The sequence below is a fragment of the Labrus bergylta genome, chromosome 2 (assembly GCF_963930695.1).
Source record: "Labrus bergylta chromosome 2, fLabBer1.1, whole genome shotgun sequence".
NCBI classification, from domain to species: Eukaryota; Metazoa; Chordata; class Actinopteri; order Labriformes; family Labridae; genus Labrus; species Labrus bergylta.
The window spans coordinates 22,267,234-22,287,588 of NC_089196.1; the positions used below are offsets into that span (position 1 = coordinate 22,267,234).

Sequence of the window (20,355 nt, forward strand, 5' to 3'; positions counted from 1 at the left end):
TTCCTAATGCTATCTTATCAACAAACGAAGAGTTTTTACCCTGTTTACAGTACACAACATGTAGGGCTACTGGTGAGTTGCCTTCAGGGGCTGTGGGAAACATCAGAAATCAAGCCACGGGATACCGAGAAGGAACCTGTGTTAAAGTCTTACATCTGTGAGCTCACTGTCCTTGTATGAAACAGGTTTGCCTTTTGCGCAAAAGTAGTATTTATGCTAAAAAAAATAAAAAATAAAAATCCGAAATGAAAGACTCAAAACAGAATTGGAGACATGAGCTGGTGTTTCAAAGCTGCACTTGAATGCAGCATGTGGAGTGCGCCTCGGCAGCACAGCTGGGGCTGGAGAGCAGAAACAACACGAACAGATGAAGTGTGACCCACAAAGCCTCGGGAATGTGGACGGAGATGAAAAACACGAGTTGGACTGTCACCAGCGATGGAAACAGCTCGAAGGTAAGAAGCTAAACGACTAAAATAGGTGTTTTTGATCCTCTTTTAGTACAGCGACGTATCAAAAACCTGTTGATCCAGGAGCGAGTCTCTCTCTTGGGTTCCTTCTGGTTTTACTATTTGAGGTTACTTGTTTACCACGGCTTTTGTAAGTGATGTTTCGCCAAGGTGTTATACTTGGACTGTACGCTATGCCTTGACGCAAATGTTTTTTTTTTGGAAAAACGTGGCCTTATTTTCCTCATTTTGCATGTTTCCCTTATCTTTACGTCTTGAGCTGCGCCTGATTTTCCACATTACCAGACCCATCGTAGAAAGTTTCCCACCACAGCAGTGTCCTTCCTTCTTTGCCTTTATTTCTTCGTGTCCAACGTAATGATAACTGCAATAAAGTAGCTGATACATTTGCACATCAGAGTCCTGTCTTTGCACTTGCGCTCTGCTTTTCTTAAACAATATGTTCTGTTGCATTTTCAGATAGTTGAGCCAGATCTGCGAACATGGCAGCTCTTAGTCACAGTTCAACAGAGAAATGGTGAGCTTGACCTCCTCTTTAAGTCTTTTTCCTTTTCTGTTTTGTATATCATACGCTCAATTAGATTTATTAAATTAATCTAGGAAATCTGAGTACGATCAATATTTGGATTATATCAAATAATCTCCCAATTGGCCTTTACCTTTGAATACCTGGGTCAGATTACAGTGAGATCCTCTTCAGGTGAATCTATCATCTTCATTATGAATTGATCTTCTGATTACTGCATGATTGATTGTTAAGTGTATGAAAGTTTTGCAGCCAAAAGTGACATCTTTGATTTAATTTGACTGCTTTCTCTTCAGTAACTCTCACACATAATATTTGAGTGTCGACATTGTTGTGAAGAATTTCCTTTTTTCTCTTTCATGAAGGTTCGACTGCAGCATCCACTCGTCCCTCTCACACTGAAGAGTCTCTAACCAGGACCAGTGGAATCATACCTGGTAAGCCCAGTTTTGACCAAAACCTGATCTCTCTGTAGACCCTACGAGACCAGTTTCAGAGAGAAACACCCGAGGGATCACGTTGAGCAAACAAAAGTTCCTATTTCACCTCGAGTCAAAAGCCACATATTAAGTGAAGTATGGTGACAACACTTAGAGATTAGCAAGCCTCAATAAAAACACAGGTGTATTTAATTTGATCAGTTAGAGTGTGCTGTAAAGGAGCTTTTTCAAATCGCTCAGAATTGTTTTCATTGGTTGCATCAGATACGTAGATTTCTACGTCCATGTTTTATTCGCTCTATGGTTAAAACACAGTTATAGAACCAAAGCTTAGTTAACTTTTTACCTCTTTGAGTTGACTGGTTGTGACACATTAAAATGAGGATAAATGTGTCTTGTTTAGATTGGACAAAGAACCCATTGCCCCTTCCTCTAAAGAACACGAGTATCATGAAATCAGGATAACAGTCTGAAGAACTAAAAGTATGGCCCTTGAAATGTGAGACATAAAGCATCAGAAAGATACTCGATTATATTTGACTGGAGGGCAGTCATGTTACACTTGATAAATGCATCCTTATGTATCATTTGAATATGTTTGTTGTAACATATGCAAATACATATAGTTTATGTATTTTATGCTTTCAGGTGCCATAGCAGCCACACTGTTCATTGCCTTCCTTCTTGCTCTCTATGCTGTCCTGTGGAAATGCATGGTGTCGCCGCCACAACGGTAAAAAAAAAACCACAATCACCAACTTGATTTAGCTGCAGCCTCACTTTGATTTTGTTGACGCAGCCCGCTGCAGACTTCCATTTGTTCACCTGCTCGTAAGTGTCACGTGTGAGCTTTGTACCCTCATCAAAGAAAGGCAAAGAGCCTCACATGATCAACACTTTGCCCACTCCAAAATACATTTCTGTTCATGTTTGATTGATTGTTCAAACACATTTCCTGTTGTCTTCACAGAAAGCACAGGAAGGTGAGGGTACGGATAAAACAGAGGAGTTCTGTGTGAAGACTGGCTGCCAGGTGGAAATTATTTAGAATGTTAAAGTTGCGGACCAAAGTTAAAAGCAGACTTTTCTCTTAGTCAGAAAAAACAGCAACAATATTCTGCTCAAGAAGATTGTCCTAATGTATTCCAAAGAGTAATCTACGGGGGAAAAAACACTGAGTGGTTATGTCACCCTGTAACCTTTACTGTTACTGTCTGCTGGTGGCTGCTGTTGACTCAAAGAAACTGTGACGATGTGTAAAACAGTTTTTTTTTGGCAGGTCAGATTGTGCTGCTTTACTCTGTGAACTCTGCACTACTGAGGAATGAAGCAGCTCGGGCCATAGCTCACTCTATGACCAATACGCTGCTTCTACATGTCTGAAACAGATTGTGGTGTTTGGGTGTTTTTTTATGGCACAGTCTTTACAATATTCTTGAAAGTACAGAGGGGCATGAGTTCATTTAAATCGTCCTAGTTGAGGATTTTTAAGGTAAAACTCTTAAAGCTGCCGGGATGTTCCGAGAAATCAGCCAAACACATGTACAGCATTATTTAAAATCTTAAGGATTTAGTTTCATACAAGTCTTCTCATGGTTTTTCTTTTTGGTCTTTCAATCCAGGTGACTGATTCACCTTACTCAGGATGTTTTAACTTGGATATGACTTTTGAATCTCTACATTAAACTGTGACAAATGTTGCTGTTGGTGGTTTTTCACTTCAGTTGCTTGTGAATGTAAATACATGCCCCGGTCTGTGACTTAAATAAACTTTAAATCTGACTCAGTCATTTTTTATTAATTTCATATTATATTTATAATTTAGCATAAGCATTAAGTGAGATAAGAAATGGACTGTGGATTGAGTCATGCACAAAGTTCAATGAAATGTGTCAGTGTGAGCAAAAGAAGAAAGGTTTTTCACTGATTAGTAAGCTTTTGTTTCCGTATGTGAATGAATGTTGGCCATTGATTATCAGGTCAAGTTTACAAACTGTCAAATCTCTTAATCTATACCATCAACAAGATGGAAATATGCTCGCCTGATGGACACATCCTCTATGAATGGGCTCTGTTCAGCAGCAGCAGCAGCTGAGCCGCACTAGTTAATTTACTGTTTGTCACAATGTTTGAGGAGCTGGCTCTGTTCCAGCAACATCCCGGCACTGGTGTCACACTTCCGAACTAACCAGTTCTGCAACTTAGCCCAACTCTTTTAGAAGTCAAATAAATAATGAGCAGGGAATGTGGGGAAGTGAACTGCGAAATTCTGCTAAATCTTCAGCAAACAGATTGATTTGTTTACAATGAGGTGTTAGCTTCGGCTCTTATACATGGTAGATATTCTGATTGAATCACCGAATATGCACAACAGCTAAATGCAACATCCCTCATATGACAGGTGGGAAAACAAAACTGAAACTGTAAAAATGTAAAGTCAGAGTGATTGTTTGTCACCTCTCAAAAGAGCAAAACAAGTTACACTGGCATACAGTGCTATTTTTAGATTAAAGTTCTGGTAAAACACTGTTATGTGTGTGACAGCTATAAACCAGTTGTGTGTGTTTCTTGATGAGGCAGCACCAGTAATTATTACACACTATCAGATCCTCAGACAAACTTGAACTGTAACCTGGCTTGCAAAGTCGGATTTCTTTTGGCATCTGGAGTTTCCAAAAGGCTGCAGCAGACCAAATAAATTCACTTTATTAAGTTACATTATCAGCTTCAAGAAATGTGACGAGTGTACAGTATTTGACAGAAGTCTGGAAAATGAATACAACAAACTGTCGGCACAGATTTTGAAATTTTAGCAAGTCGAGAGGCGTTAAAGTGTAAGATGGATGTTTTGTCCCTGACGGAGGAACTACAGGGAGCAGAATTCAAGGTTTACTAAGAGGCAATGACCACACATTTTTAACTATCACAACCATTTTTAATTATGTAAATTATACTACAAATACCAGCTTTTACACCCTGATAATAAAATACAGATGTGTACAAATACAGAACGTATACCTTGAAGAAAAGCTGAATCAGGACATGAATCTTGTACGTTGCTTCACAGGTTACACACTTTCACACTTTCAGTTGTATAAGCACCTCACAAGCTGAATGGAAAAATCCTGAATAGTTTAAATACCTTTAGACACTTTTAGGCATGTTAGGATACAGTTCGCAAGCAGACTATTTACCAACTATGAATAAGTAAGTTCACATATTTCACATTTAAATAGAAAAGCTTAAGAATGTCAGTATGACTAAAGAACTAAGTATCCATTTATAATATTTGCACTATTGAAATGTAGACAAACATGACGTACAAGTTCAGGGCTGTGTACAGTACAAACATAACATTGCATGATTCCTATGGACTCTCAGAAAGTTGAATGCTTCATTTGACATCAGAGAGCGTTACTTGTTGTGTTTGACACAGATCCAACTCGGTGGTGGGAAAATAAGACTCGTTAGTGATGTATGTAGTCTGTTGAAGAGGTGCTCTGCCCCACAGTTGTGGACAGTATTCTGCTTGGAGCAGATCACAGGAGAGCGGCCGGGTTAAAAGAGAGGATTGTCGACCAGGAGGGGGCGGTGTGTTCAGGGCTTCAGGATCTCTCAGTGTTAAGTAATTCAGAAGAGGTCTGTTTGTCAGGATCTCGATTTCGCAGCTTCTGCACTCCTCTGGTTTCTGAGACTGCAGCCACTCACCAGTCTGTGCAAACATGCAGAAGGGAATATAATTATATGAACATCGTGCAAAAAATTCAGTTCATTTGTCTAGACAATGGAAGCCTATTCTTATCTGAGGGCCTGGTGTACACAAAGTGCTGTGTATGCCCAGAACTGGATCTACTTTGCTGTGCAGCTAGCTATGACGGAGCTTCTCTTTTTTTACTTTTAGACTAATAAACAAATGTTTAAAGGGGACATATTATGAGTAATCCACTTTTACAGTATTTTTGAACACATATTTGGGTAACCTGACTGTCTACCGACCCACAAAATGTGAAATAATCTGCGGAAGTAGTAACACAGAGAAAAGTGCTCTGTTTCAAATTTGCTCAACTTGTGATGTCACAGTGGGATTCTGGTAAAAAAAATAAAAAAATCCCCCTCCACCCCAAGCCTAGAACACATTTTTGAGCAGGTCCGCCATTTTTATTCTCGCTACAGACGAGTGACGTCTATTGGGAAAACTCAGGGGGGGGGCTCATTGCATTTAAAGAGACACACACACCAAAAGGGAGCGTTCTGAGAGAGCTGGTTTATACAGGGTAACAAACCTCCTCTGGTGCTTGATATATGTTATATTTTGACCAAAGCACAGCACAGATGTTTCATTTAGACCACAGGAGACTGTTTTAAAAGGTAGAAAAGGGGTAGAATATGTCCTCTTTAAATTAAATGAAAATTGTATTTTATTTTATTTAATCTGTAAGGAGTGAGTGACATTGTCTTGTCATTATCGTTGATTCAATAAAGGATTCAATGTTTGCAATTATCTCATAAAATAATCTTTAGGTGTTTTTTTAAATGCCAGATCTCCAAGATAACAAAAGGAAAACATATGTATTGTATAATAAATATTTGCTGCGGTGAGCTTAGTATGTCATTTTGCTCTTTTCCGGATTTGACTGTTTCAGTGTGTTGTCCAACCTCCTGCAGGCATCTGTCCAGCTCAGGAGTTTTTATGTTCATGCCAGCAGGATAAAAGATGATCCCCATCAGCCCTCTCTGCAGCCTGGAGGATGGAAACAAAAAACAGAAAGAGGATGGAAGACAGCGGCTTTAGGCTGTCTTTGGCAGGATTTCATGTTTAAATGACAATATAAAGAGGAAATGACTCACGTTTTTCTCTGAGGCCACAGGAGGACGATGCAGCCCAGCAGTAAAAAGAAGGGAGTCAGAATCTTAACCATAAGAGAAGAGTCTGCCAAGGAGGAAATAATGTGTACAATTTTACTCCGTTGACTGGTAAAAAAAAGGCCTGTGTGCTACAACAGAAACAAACGAACTAGAATTCATCAATAGCGTTTAGATTTGTGTAGATCTGAGTGCACATGGAGCTCACAGTTAGTTTTGGTCCTGACGGTGATGCTTGCAGCTTGTCCAGGTCCCTCCTTAGTGAGAGCGCTCACAGAGAAAGTGTATTCTTGATTCTGCTGCAGACCCTCGATGGTCACAGACTTCCTATGAGGGTCTGACACCAACACGTTCAACAGATCTGGATGTACACAAGAATATAAATACTTGGTTTCATGTTGTCTAGAAGCATTACAACACAAGAGTAAAAAACAAGACTCATCCTCTTAGTGATGCTTATCTGAAATGACTTGTGAAGACAGTCAGCTTGTAGTAATTTGTATTACTTTATTATTCTAAATCTAAAAAGATGAATATCAAGAAGCACTAGCACTTGAAGTTTTTCCCCCTGCACTCACCTGAAACATCACCTGACAGCGTGACGGATCCTAGTTCCTGCACTGTGATAAGGTAACCAGTGATGAACGCTGGATGAGATGCGTCATCTTCACTATAACTCCACTCCAGCATCACAGATGAGGAAGTACTCCGAACCAGTCTGATCAGACTCGGAGATGGTACGGATTCTAAAGAAATGAAGGCGATTCATGAGGAAGGGAGACGAATAAAAAGAAATAGAATCAACGTCACAGACTTCAAGTTACAATGTGACTTCTGACTTGTTGTACCAATGTCAGAAGCTGTTTAGAAAGTTGCTGCTATGACTACTCTAAAACCTCATTAGGAGTCTGGGAATTCTAAAAACTAATGTAACTTAAAACTAACTAATTATATTAATGAGAAAGGGGACTCAAGTTCCGGAATATATTGTTGCATTGTTATGGTAAGACCTGATATATTTAAATATGTTTCCTATTTTTATTTAGGATTTTAAACACAAGATAGGCAAAGAAAAATAAGCAAACAAGGGAGTTGTTTTTTATATAGAAGAATCTCCTCTCTTTCTGAACTATTCATCCTGTTGTTCTGACTGTAGACGTCATGATGATTATGTAGCGTTGTCTTCATGTAAGCATCATGTCTCCTGCAGTTTATCTCTCCACCCTGTCTGTCGAGGATCAGTCCTGAGGCTTATCAGTATGTGCCATTGAGACCAGCCATCAAATACCTATTTAACCTCCTTAGGAGATAAAGTGGTCTGATATACACGAATGAAAGAACACACATTTCCAGAACAAGACATGAATGGAAATACAACTCACTTAGCTCTTGTAAATATCCAGTCTGCATCTCCAGTAGTCGGTGTCCATTTTCCTTGCATCCAAAGATACTAAACGTATACCTGCAGCCTGCTTTGAAATGTCCTGAGTACAGAATAAGTGTGAGTCATAAGTACAAGTAAGAAGAGTTGGAAGGATCTAAACATACGGTGAACAGTTGAAGAGAAGAGAAACCAAAAGAGAAAACTTACTCCCAGGTAGGAATAATGTGTTGTTTCCCTCAGACATTTTCACCCATCGCAGAGTACATGGCACTACATTTCCCAGACTGCACCAATCCACAGTGTATCCACATGTGGCGGTTTCATCCTGTGCCCAGGACAGATTGAAACCAGCAGCTGAGTTGCTGCTCAACCACTTTTCTGATGCATTTTTATCTGCACAGATACACAATTTCAAACTGTTTCGATCTCAAGAGTAGCAATGAAAGTCACATGACAGCAGAAGGGAAAGCTCTTTTGATAAGTGACAATAAACATTGGGAGAGAATGTAAGGTATGACTTGCATCAGATAACAATAGGAAAAGTCGAACCAGAGACCAGTGTGACGAGGACTGTAGCCTATGGTAATCATTATATTTAAGGGGTATTTCCACTAAGAAGAGGTTTTAAATGAATCATCTTAGCTGATTCAACATGTGTCACTCACCCTGGTCATCCTGCTGTGGGACTGTGATTTGAGCAGGGACGGTGGAGCCAATGGAGACCACAGCCTGGACAGTGAAGTCACACTGTCCTGGACCTATGGACACCTCTGCCTGAGTTTGTCCACTGCTCTTCAGCTCTGTCTGGTTTCTGCCTCCCTGAGACCACTGAACCTTGTAGCCTTTGATGTTTACTGTTGCTGCTGAGCCAGTAACAGGCTGAGAACAGAGGTGGTTGTGGACGTTATTTACGAACATATCCTTTGTCAAGTTTGTGCATTATAACACCAATATTTCTGCAAAACAGGAAGGAATGGAGTCTCACTGGAGTCCACATGAGAGTAACTTGACGACTGTTTTGATCTGGCAGCTGTGTTATTCTCCTCCACACATCCAAGGTCACCAAGGGATCTGAGGCAAGCACATGAAGGAAACACTCGCATGGAGAATCATTTATCACTCTAATCAAATCACTTCTAGTATAAACCTAAGGCTAACAGGAGTTACAGTCTGGCCTTGAACCAACTTTGGGATGTGTATGATGTACTGATTAAATTAAGTGATTTAAGAAAGACAAGGACCTGGGAGCCATGATGTCCTGCCATCATGAATGTTGAAAGGTAAGCCTGATTTGTCTTGACTTGAAGTGTCCCTTCAAAACATTCTTGGTCTAGGTTTAATGTTAGCATGGTCTTGACTCTTACATAACTATACTTGGTTAGGAACTGACTTTACCGTACCCAGTACACCCTATACTACACTTGTAATTAGGCCTGTATGATATGAAGTGAAATATATTGACAGCATTTAAAATGCATCTTACCTATAACTCACAGTGTTTATGTCTATTCTTTTCTTCATGTTTTACACCATATCTGTGTACGTAATATTTTTGCCCTGAACAGAAACAAAATCCCATAGCACCTTTTCAAAACTAAATTGGCAGAATTCAATCTGAGTAGCTTCAAAATTGTGTCAAAGTAGGGCAATTATGCCCATTATGTACTAATGCTGAGTGAGAAAGCACAACTTGTTTTCTTATGTATTGTGATGAATTTGGTCATTGGTAATGTGTTAATTGTGAAAGGTCATATGACAATCACAGTGAAATTGTGATTAACTGCACAGCACCTAGAGACTTGTACTCACAGGTTTTGAAGGTCACAGGCTGAGTCCATTTTCCCCAGAGTCTGCCATCAGCAGAACAGCGTACCCTTGTGGTGTAGCGGGTGCTGGGTTGCTGATGTTCCAGTTTGACTTTGCAGAACTCCCTCACACTGTTGCATGTCATCTGTTACAAACACACAGACTCAACTTTTAAAAACCTGCACTAAAATGTTCAACTTTCACATATAGAAAAGCAAAAGTGAGGTTCAACTTACCACTGTTGTGACGCCTGGGACTGTGTTGACCTGACACAGGAGGCTCACTTGTGTTAAGTTCCACAGCATGAACCAGGACACAGTGGTGTCTGTAACCCCGGGGCTTACGCTACACCGCTCCACAACAGGAAACACTAAAAGCATATGACATTTTTTGGGGCAGATTTTTGAATTGTGGCCTTTTTCAACCCTCAAATACATAATTGAAAATGTATCACAAAACACATACGCTACAGTCCATATTCTGTTGAGATGTCTGACCTCTGTCAGAGATGTTGAAGCTGTAGCTCTCTGTCTCCTTTCCCAGCAGGTCCTTTACCTCCACACTGATGTTGTATTCTTCCAGCTGGGGGATGGCCGGAAAAGTACAAGACAACTGTTCACAGAGGATGGGAGGCTGGTCTGAGTTCCTGGGTTTTTGACATAAAAAGGGCATACAAAAATCATCCATATTTTCTATCTTTCCTGTCCCTTGCTATATTGATGTGTACACATCAATATAGGACTATAAAAAAATCAAATGACAATGACATTCCTCTAAGCTGTGCAAACTGGAACGTTTTGACATAAACGCAGCACTCTCTGCCTTGAATCCACAAAGTTTGTTAATGTGTGCTCATACTGTATGTGCAGTGTGTGTGTTTTCTTGTTGTGATTGTCCAGCTCTTGTTTTCTGTCTGAATCCCAGGTGCAAGTGACAGTTTTCATGTCTGATGTCACACAGCTGAGATTTTCGGGCTTCTGGGGAGGAGCTACAGCACACAGACACACACATACACACATTTAAGGCAAAGGCTCTTTTAAGTTAAATTGAATAACTGGATGCATGGACTGCAAAAAAAACAAATAATTCAAACTTACAGCTCACATAGTTAAAGATGTGCGTGTTGTTTCCTGCGTCATCGCTGCATATGATCGACAGAGCGTCAATGAATGATTTGATGATGTTTAGTTTTTCTACAGTGATAGCCTTGACTCTATCACTAATGCTGATAAGAGGTTGTGGGCTGTTATTGATGGATATGCTGGTAATATTCACTCCTAGAGGGGGAACACAGCAGAACATGGCGCTGGTGCCCTCTCTCAGCACCCGCTGGAAGGGAAAAATCTTGGTCTTATCCATTGCCTGGGCTCCTAGAGAAATGTGCACAAGCAGAGGTGCAGTTAGGTTCTATGAGCTATTGTCTCTCTTTAATATCAACCTTCAGTGGAAGACTAGAGACTATTGAGAACTATATTACCATAACAAATTATGACCAAGGAGAAAATAATCCATCCATATTCAGGCTTTGCACAGGATGTACATTGCAACATTTGCAATGACTGCAAGAGTTACAAAACTCTGATATTTGTATAAGATAAGATAGTCGAAGAGAAAAAGGTTAGGAGCCTCACCCTTGCTTAGAAAACAGAATTGGGTGCTTATTTGATGATCAGTGTGAGCCACAAAACTAAGGTATTTTCCAGCATTTGGTTTACTTTTACAAAGTTACACATACAGACAAGAGAAAGTTATTCTGTTTGACTGAATAGCTTAACAGCAATATATTAGGATGACATATTGCTGTTTAAAACCCTATTTAAAAGGATTCAGGTTAAAATTGTTACAAATAAAGAAAACTAAGAATCAGAGAAAACCCTTCTCACCATCATTTGTTTTCCAGCTGCTCCAGGGACTTGGGACAGACTTATTGTAGAAACTTCGTATCCTGACTGAATGATCAACACACTCAAGAGGCAGCTCCGAGGTCCATGTGTATTCATGTGAATCTATGGACGGTACACTAATATTTCTCTAAACAAAACAGAGTATAGTATGTTACATTACGTTAACAGGACTTTCATTAGCATTATAAATGCTGTTAAATGTAGACCAATCTATATACCATGAAATACGAGGGATGCAACTTTATAGAGCCTCAACTCCAGACAATAAGTACTTACGCACTCACATTATAAATAATGGTGTGGTTTAAAGTACGGCCAATCTGGATCTCATAAACATCACCCAGTAAGCTGCTGTGGTTTAGCTGCCAGCTAACCAAGAGACTTTGCCTGTCACTCAGAGCCTGCAGATGAGTGATGCTTGGCCTTGAACGCTGCCAAACTGGAGCACAATGAACCTCAATGAATGCAATAATACAGCACAAAGTTAAAGTTCTTGGAAGATTTTAAATCAGTCAAGCTCACCAGTATCCTCAGAAGATATACGATACAACCAAAGCAGGCAAACCAAGGATATCTTGAGAGGTATCATGATCTCAGAGAAGTGATGAAAGTCAGCGCTGCACACATTAAGTGAAAGTCTCATGGGTCAGTGGTTACTGGCAGTTTGCCTGAGTATTGCACAATAATGTAAGAGCACCAATCCCTGAGAGGTGTGCAAACATGACTGACGTTAAAAGTAAAACACAGGAAAAACACACATGTGTTCGCCACAATAGTTTTATATACACAACACTATTCATATGGAACATCACAGTTCTGGTTACTTGGACACAAAGAGGACACATTTCAAACCAAATGTTATTCATGTTAACAGTGCATGAAGCAATTTACACACAATAACTTATCCAAAAAGCAGACAAACAGAACACATATAGCCATCCATCACAGAAACTCTTACAGTATCAGATAGCAAGATTTTTGGCACTTCAGTGAGAAAAGTAATGAGAGGAATAGAAGATCCTCTTTAAACAAAGCATGCATAGGTGGCCTTTACAAAAAAAACTATACACATTTTTTACATCCATATAATAATTTTGGCATATTTATGTCTTTAAGATGCTCGAAATCCCTTATAAATATTATTAAAGAACACATGGAGGAATAAAGCCGTCTATACATACATAGTTTAGGGGAGGCCTCTTAAATATTTATTTTAAGTGCTCTTGAGAAAACAGCTTCTGTTCGGTTTTCCTGATACACTAACTCTCTAATTGGGGGGAATTAATGTACATTGTCCATCATCAAAGTGCAACAAACACTTACAGTATCAAAGTAGGAGTAAAAACATGGGAAGTGTAATTATAAAAGCTACAAAGAAATTGTTTGCAAAAAGGCACAATGGTTTCCTCACGTAGGAAGAGAATGGTTAACATGTACACTGATAAAGGCACAGCACCTCCCCTGTAACATTTCCCTTATTGTATTACTTCAAAAATTAACTTATTTCCATCACATTTAGACACAAACATACACAACCACAACAAAGCAACACACATATATATGTTATCGTCTGTCCTGTTACATGTTGGAGAGCTTACATTAGGATTCTCAGAGATAAACTATATTCTCCTCGCCCACCTCCTCCCCGTTCTGTCCTTCAAGGGAGAGGTAAGCCTGCGGTGGAAGGAGGGGGGTCAGAGAGGGAGATGAAGAGAAGTCGCCCTCATACAGTCCATGACCAGTGATCTCAGACCTCCAGGGACCGAGGGGTCTCCTGTCCGATTGCGTGCTGAAGTCTGCTAGAAAAAGAACAGTCTTAAAAAAGGATATTTTTTGTTTTGTTTGTAAGATATAGATTCAGATTCAATTTATCTGTGTTCTCTTAAAAACTTGTATTACATTAAAATATCAATATGTACCGTTGACTGATGTTATGCCTTCCTTGAGCATGTATACAGTTCCAGATGAACTCTGTTTACTTCAGCACTGCCTAAATCCAGTGTTTTTAAATGCTATGGTTGAGCTCACAGTTTTAGTCATGCAACAAACCCTCAATCAATAAAAAAGACGTTTCTAAAAATGTCCTCACCCGTGAAAATTAATTTGTGAGTAGGTCAACTGTTATATTAAACCCATTCAAACATTGCACGTACTGTTGTTGGTCCTTTGTGGCTGCGCAGAGACTCTGCCGCTGAAGGGGTGGGTGGAGTCGTTCAGAGGCCGGGTGCAGCCTTGGTTGTTGCTGTAGTTCGGGAATGTCAGACCATCCGCGGGCTGTTTGCTGTGAGCCTGGCTCAGCAGGGTGTTCAGGCTGTTGTAGAGGCTTGCACTGAGGCCAAGGTTAGCGGTGTAACTGGAGCTGTTCAGAGAGCCATCATGGTTCTTCCTTGGCATGGAGAGCAGTCGCTGGTGCTGGTTGTTGTTGGCAGGCGGGTGGAGGCGGTTCTGCTGGAGGGAGGTGAGCAAAGCTGCCTCGTTCTCGTACAATGAACAGCTTCCATCCAGGCTGCCTGAGCGGCTATGGCCAGACACCTGGGAAATGGAAACAACACCTGGTATTTGTACTTTTTTCTGGCAAATATTTTCATCCCCACATCTTGATCCTCTACCTTCCTGTCAATCAACCCCATCTTTTCTAACCTTGTATCCATCCAGTGATATGGTAACAGGCAGACTGCTCTGACGGTTGTGTCTCCAGCTCTGCAGGAGCCTCTGCTGGGCTTCGATGTTTTCCTTCTCCCGCTCCACACTCCTCTGGCCGTCCCTTAGTCGGTCCAGATTTTGCTGATACTCCAGCAGCTGAGCCTCCAGCTCCTTGCGCTCGCATCGCAGACGCTCCGCCTCCAGGAAGCACTGCTGCTCTCGCTGCGCCAGTGCACTCTCCTGCTCACTCTGGAGACAGATATGTAACTTTTAAAAAAGGAGTGCTGATTGTGTGGTGCACTATTTATAAAAAGGTTGGAAACACATGCAATCAAGAGACCTCAACATGTTTGTTTTTATACGCAAATTATTAATCTGACTTTCCTGCTTCACATATAAACCAACACAGAACGTTACAGACTGGGGGCGGCTCTGTTGCAAAAGGATGCTAGCTGTCTTTGCATTTCAATGTGGCACATTTTGAGTATTTAAGAATTTAAAAAAGTAAACAGGAATATTTCATAACTGTGATTAATTGACAGTACTATAGCATTGGGAAAATGTTATGCTAAGAAACTTGCTAAGCAGAAACTTTAATTTATCGATCAACATTAGCCTTGAATTTGTATTTAAAGTATATTGGATTTTTTTAAAGATATTTTGGGGTCATGTATGCCTTTATTTGCGGGACAATAAAGATTGAAAGGAAACATTTGAAGGAGAGAGTGGGGGAAAATGTAACAATTGTTGAAGGTTGGTATTAGTCATTTTTGAGTGTTTATTGCATGGCCTTGCGGAACAGTCTTTACATTTCATTGCGCATCTGTATGAGCCTGTGGCCTGTGGCCACATAGGGTACGCAATCTAACTGCTGAGCTGAAATGACGACCTGACATGTTGCATTAGCTGTTTGTTCTTGCAAAAACACAAACCCACTTTCAACAGAAAAAAGGAAGTTAGAACATTTCCCCACAAAACATCTGAACTTCACAGGAAGTTCTGTTGATATCTACGATCTGCAAGAATCTGATCAGAGAGAGGTGCATTCCTGAATTCATCACAGTGTTTTATGACATATAAAAACCATGACTTTATAAGGGGTTAAGAATGCAAATATGATCTTGTTGAATTTTTCTAATAATTCTGTTCTTTGGTCGAGTCTACATCACAGCAACAGGTGGTGTTTTAGAATAACTACCTCTGATTTGACAGCATTGACTTGGGTGTGAAATTACCAGAAACTGGCACGGAAAAAAAGAGATGGGCAACAATAATAACCAAAACAATGGTAATGTAGCCCCAAACTGCCATGGGGTGACAACTGCAGGGAGAGAGAGAGAAATAACAGAATGGAGACGAAAGAGCGTCCAGGTAACTTTGCTGAAACATAAGCATGAGACTCACCTGTTGTTTCTCTCTGGTCAGACATTCTCTGTCCCAGCGTTGCTGCTCCTGTTTTAGCCTCACATGAAGTTTCTTCACCCCCTCCACCTCCTCTTTCCTCCTCTCTGAACCTTTCTTTTCTACTTCCTCTTTCTTCTTATCAAAACTCCTCTGCTTCTCGAGCTCCTGGATAAAAACAAAAACAGGTTCAGTATGTTCTTATTTTAAAACTAGAACACAGAATTATAGTCTAGCCTCCTCAGAACACGTGTACATGTTGGTGTTGGTTTGAAGTCTAAACACTTATATTACCACACTGTTTTGGATGGAAGTGAGGGCTCGGAGCTGAGGTTTGTCTCCCTCCAGGAGGAGGAGTTTCTGGACTTCATGGCAGCTGTCCTGGAGGGTTACAGCAGCCTGCCAACACAAGGAGGAGAAAACCTGATCACAATCTGCATTACTCTATAACATTAACATGCTTATTACATACGAGTGCTAGGGTGACATTTGTTCAGTCAGCTTATGGCAACTAAATCCTTTCAAATCTTAAACCTTTCTTAAATCAAGATAGCACTTTAAAATGACTGGAACACAACATTTTTCAGGTTATGTATTTAATTTTAAATGACAACTTGAGTGTTTTTCTCAATAATTAATTCTAAAGAAAATAAAAAGGGAGAAAGATTACATATGTAATAAGAAAACAACAACAAAAAAAAAACAGATCAGAAAATTACAGTATTTGATATCAATCATATCCTTTAAAAAGCTAAAAATTCACTCGCAGATTCCGTCACAGATAGTTTCCTCACCTGCAGACTATAAAGGAGCTGAGTCAGACTCTGGACGCTCTCTGCCACCTGCAGAAATCTGTGTTATTACACATGGACACTTAGGCATATTTTTAAATACATTTCTTAAGCGGTTTCAAAGTGTTCAACCTTAAACAGTGTCCCTTTGGTGTCTCCACTTTTCAGCTCAGCAGCAGAGCTCCACAACGCGCTGTCCATTCCCATCAGCTCGCTGTCTGATCCAAGAGACGTGGAGCTCATACTGAGCGTGCTCAGATAATCAGCTGAGGCAACAAAGAAAGATGAAAGACCCAAGTGTTACCGCTGGTGTGTGTAAGTCAATGTTGTTGAGCACATCCGGAAAATAAATGGTCAGGTTTTCAGTGGATCTGCCACTTACGCTCAGATGGAGACTCCTGGATGCTGCTGCCGTGGCTGTTGTAGCTGAAGCCCTCCGGTCCTCCCACAGGTGAGCCCTGACTCGGAACAGAAAGACCATCACGGGCCTGCAGCATGGAGATCAGGTTCTCCGCTGCAGAAACAAATATACATGGTGCTTTTTAGTCTCCCAGTATGCCAGTACACACTACTGTACCACACTACTTTAGATAAATGATTCACTCACACTTTAGTTTTGTTTCCATTCATATTGCATGCAGACTGATATTTCATTACTGATATTTCCAGAGTCATTCTACTTGGTATACGTCATATTAGTATAATTAGAGATGTGCTTTTGCTGCCGTGGATGAAGAAAAACTGAACAGAATGAAGAAGATTATAAAACATTTTCTAAACATCTTAATTTTTATAACAGTTTTTGTGTTCCATTGCTATAAACAAAGGCTGAAATGTGCTTATAGGTTAATGAAGGCAATTGTTTCAGTAAGGGTTAAGCCCCTGCGTGTACAGGAGGACAGTACTAGATGAAGTGTGTGAAACTGTGTTTACCATAATCTTATCCAGGCTCTCGTCATAAATAGATCTGATTCAACGTTAAGACTTTCAAAATCTATATGCCAGTGTGGAAATACATTTTAAAGGGATGATGACTGAAAAACGTGTCAGAAGGATGAAATCATGTTCATATTTCACAATGCTAAAATATAGTTAAAAGGATGTGCCAAAATTAGACATGAGAATATGTTCTCAAACTTAATGCAGCATCATTAAGTTGCCACAGATAAGATTTTTATCGTTCACCTTCTCTGAGGGCAGCCGTGAGTATAGACGAGGCCTGTCTCGGCGTCTCGCTGTCAGTTTCTGGTTCCACCAGCAGATGGCGATGTTGTACAGCTTCTGGCGATCGCAGGGTTAACTCCGTGAGCTCAGCATAAAGCTGTAACTTCTCCTCCAGGCTGTTGCAGATTCGCTGGTCCTGAACCAACAGAGTCTCTGCAGAAACACACAATAAAACGACCTGCTGTTGTTTCTGGCTCTAACATAGAGCAAAGCTTCAAGGAACAGATTTATATTTGCATGTCAGCACACAAATGTTTTCTTACCTTGGAACTTGGTGATCTTCTGAGCTCTCACCTCTGCCGCTTTCTTGGCCTCCTCTAATTCGGCGGTTCTTTCCTCCTCTTCCTCTTCTTCAGGACAACTGGAAGTGGGTCAGAAAATGAGTAACTCACAAACACAGTAAGTAATGTGAGTAACACACATTAACCAGGCGCACACACATTTAAATAACATGCACAGAAACACACTACAGATTTGATGTCACAAACATGCAAACACACACCTCTCAACAGCTTGTCGTATTTGTCTCATCCATGCATTCCTCTCGTCTTTGGTGGTAGTGTGAACTTCATACATCTCTGGTCCAGCTGAGGAGGCAGAGATTAGGAACATCCCTCTCTCATGATTGGCTACTTCTCTAACAATGAGCTTCTGCAGAGGGATCACAGGAGGCTTCTGGTCCTGTGAAAAGAAAAAAGCACAAAAAGATGGGTCAAAGGATAGACAGAAATAGAGAACAAGCTATCTTTGATTTCAGACTTTTCTTCAGGTCAAGTCTTTCTTACCACAGCAGCAAATATAAAGCGCTGATCTTTTTCTTGTACGAAGACTAAAACATCTGTGAGCAGAAGAGCCAAAGTATCTGAAAATGAGAGAGGAGAAAATAAAATGAGGCTGGCTCTTTGTTACATTTAAAATATCTTGTGGGACTGAATGTTATTTATAGACACCTTTTAGACGTCCTGTGGCAGTCTTCCAGTAGACGAGCCCTTTATACTGCAGATCCCTGTTTTTCAAAAGAAGGTCCTGCTTGCGGAAAACCTTGCCATTCTTTAGCTTGGCAAAGCTCTTGTTCTCCAGCCGGGCCAGCACTTCCTGCAGCTCCTGACACCTCTCGTACTTATTTACAGTCAGGTCCACTGCAGCGATCACATCTCGGATCTGGGCCAGAGCTCGGGACAGATCCGAGTACTCCTGACCTCCCTCTGTGGGGGGAGGTAAAAGAAAAGTGACGTTAAGATACCATTATCCATACATTATCTTTATGGATTACCCTGCTAGGGGTCTTGGAGGGCTGGAGCCAATACCAACTGTCTTTGAGAGGCGGAGTACCTTAGACTGGCTACCAGTCAATCACAGGGCTGACATAAAGAGACAGACAAGCATTCACACCCATGGGCAATTTTAGAGTCACCAATTACCCTAACGAGCATGTCTTTGGACTGTGAGACGACAGCGCTAACCACTGCACCACCGTACCATTATACCCCATACAAACATTGTTTGTCAGTCAGACAGAGCTGGTAGTAAAAAAAAAATCATTTTGGAAAATGTATATATTAAATTTAAGGAAAAGCGTATACAAAGCAACCTGTTGCAGTATTGTTATAAGATAGAGAGAACATACCCTGAGTGTAATGTAATATCCTCTCCAACAGCACCGGGTACTTGGTGATGCGCTGAGTGACCAGCAGGATGAATTCTGGGACCCCTCTCCGTCTGACCAGAGAGTTATTGCTCTGTTGCTGAGAGCAGAGAAATCAACACCAAAATGAGAATCAAATTGTTTTATATGTTAATCAATAGCCCAAGAAGTCTGTAGACAGGAGCTTACTTTGACAAAGTTTTGGAATTTTTTATTTTGTTGCTGCAGTTCTTTGAAAACATTGACGGCATCGGTGTGATGGCTGCAGAACTCGCCGTACACCTGCTTCATCTTCTCTGCATTTTCATCAGAGAACTAAGAAAGAGGCCATTAAAGAGGAATTACAGATTAGAGACTTGTGTTAATGTGTGCGTTTGACAAAATATAAACATATATCTGTGTGTGTTTATTCCCTTAAATCTGTCTTCACCAACCTGCTGAAGCAGCACACTTCCAATGTGATGGATGAGGTAATTTCGGGGGTTCTCAGGTTGGGTTGCAGTCTGTCTGCACTCCTGCAGTGCACCAAAGAGGTTTCTGTGAAAGAGCAGCAGGGGGTCCAAGCAGGGGAAGATCCGTGCCACACAGTCCAAATCGAGCTGCAGCTCCTCCAGCATGCCCCTCCTGAACACCTCAGACATGACCGTCAGGGTTTGGATGTGGTGCAGCTCTGTTTGCATAAGCTCTATGATGGGTCAGAGAAAGTGGATGTGGATGTTTACAGGTGCAAATCAGATGCTGAGATGGACACAGATCTCTCAAGGCATGATATGATCTCACTAACTGGAGAAATCTCAGGGGATAATGGGATTACTTTAGGCGTTTTTGAATATACACATGAAAATGTCTAGAAAAGTTCAGGCAGGATTTCTCCTGATATCTTCTGAGTTGGTTGTTCACCTATGAACCTGTCAGACAAGGGGGTGTGGAGTGGCTCTCAGACACTATTATGACAATTTCCTTCATCCTAGAGAAACTCATAGTTCATCATATTCACCATATCAACAAAAGAGCCAGGAAGAACATACTGGTTAACAGTTTCATTATGTGCATGGAGATCTCACAGGACGTATGCCAGTCGCGTACCAGTAACTTGATACAAACGTAATCAACCATCCCCACTTGTTCGTGGTGAATTTCCCTGAATATATCCTGCTGCTTTCTCAAATTAGCTCATCCCGACCTCATGCACAAAAAAAAAAAAAAAACACATTACTTGGGGGCTTGAAGGAGAAAGGCACGGGTAAAGACAGGTAGA

At 40.7% G+C, this 20,355-nt stretch overlaps 3 protein-coding genes across 8 annotated transcripts in view; 1 reads left to right on the forward strand and 2 right to left on the reverse strand.

The window, feature by feature from the left end:
• Positions 1-230: 230 nt before the first annotated feature.
• Positions 231-3,218, forward strand: sb:cb288 (uncharacterized). Of its 2 annotated transcripts, XM_065948975.1 has the most exons (5): positions 297-455; positions 930-987; positions 1,362-1,433; positions 2,085-2,169; positions 2,407-3,218. In XM_065948975.1, exons 1-5 carry the CDS (start codon positions 396-398, stop codon positions 2,453-2,455), a joined length of 324 nt encoding a protein of 107 aa, XP_065805047.1. In that variant the 5' UTR covers positions 297-395; the 3' UTR covers positions 2,456-3,218. The 2 variants fall into 2 exon arrangements, with proteins under 2 accessions (XP_065805051.1, XP_065805047.1); XM_065948979.1 differs by lacking the exon at positions 930-987 and having other exon boundaries at positions 231-455.
• Positions 3,219-4,125: 907 nt separating this feature from the next.
• On the reverse strand, positions 4,126-12,036 carry osmr (oncostatin M receptor). Its single transcript, XM_065949015.1, has 17 exons — positions 11,916-12,036; positions 11,678-11,832; positions 11,373-11,520; positions 10,587-10,859; positions 10,348-10,477; positions 9,987-10,135; positions 9,726-9,859; positions 9,493-9,634; positions 8,669-8,754; positions 8,349-8,562; positions 7,891-8,076; positions 7,682-7,783; positions 6,878-7,045; positions 6,508-6,660; positions 6,285-6,366; positions 6,093-6,177; positions 4,126-5,148 (listed from the first exon to the last, which is right to left on the reverse strand). The coding sequence occupies exons 1-17, from the start codon at positions 12,034-12,036 to the stop codon at positions 4,831-4,833; spliced, it is 2,646 nt and encodes an 881-aa protein (XP_065805087.1). The 3' UTR covers positions 4,126-4,830.
• Positions 12,037-12,152: 116 nt separating this feature from the next.
• Positions 12,153-20,355, reverse strand: part of LOC109991580 (rho guanine nucleotide exchange factor 28-like) — a 41,091-nt gene continuing 32,888 nt past the window's right edge. For 4 of the 5 annotated variants that reach the window (XM_065948993.1, XM_065948985.1, XM_065949008.1 and 1 more), the window contains 16 exons: positions 19,532-19,782; positions 19,287-19,412; positions 19,080-19,197; positions 18,403-18,657; positions 18,238-18,314; positions 17,955-18,133; positions 17,716-17,813; positions 17,414-17,605; positions 16,611-16,742; positions 16,361-16,494; positions 16,232-16,279; positions 15,732-15,836; positions 15,441-15,605; positions 14,034-14,285; positions 13,547-13,925; positions 12,153-13,192 (listed from right to left, as the gene is read on the reverse strand). In XM_065948993.1, the coding sequence (XP_065805065.1) occupies positions 13,002-13,192; positions 13,547-13,925; positions 14,034-14,285; positions 15,441-15,605; positions 15,732-15,836; positions 16,232-16,279; positions 16,361-16,494; positions 16,611-16,742; positions 17,414-17,605; positions 17,716-17,813; positions 17,955-18,133; positions 18,238-18,314; positions 18,403-18,657; positions 19,080-19,197; positions 19,287-19,412; positions 19,532-19,782 (2,702 nt within the window). In that variant the 3' untranslated portion in view covers positions 12,153-13,001. The remainder of the gene's footprint in view (positions 13,193-13,546; positions 13,926-14,033; positions 14,286-15,440; positions 15,606-15,731; positions 15,837-16,231; positions 16,280-16,360; positions 16,495-16,610; positions 16,743-17,413; positions 17,606-17,715; positions 17,814-17,954; positions 18,134-18,237; positions 18,315-18,402; positions 18,658-19,079; positions 19,198-19,286; positions 19,413-19,531; positions 19,783-20,355) is intronic. The other variant, XM_065948989.1, reaches the window with a different exon arrangement.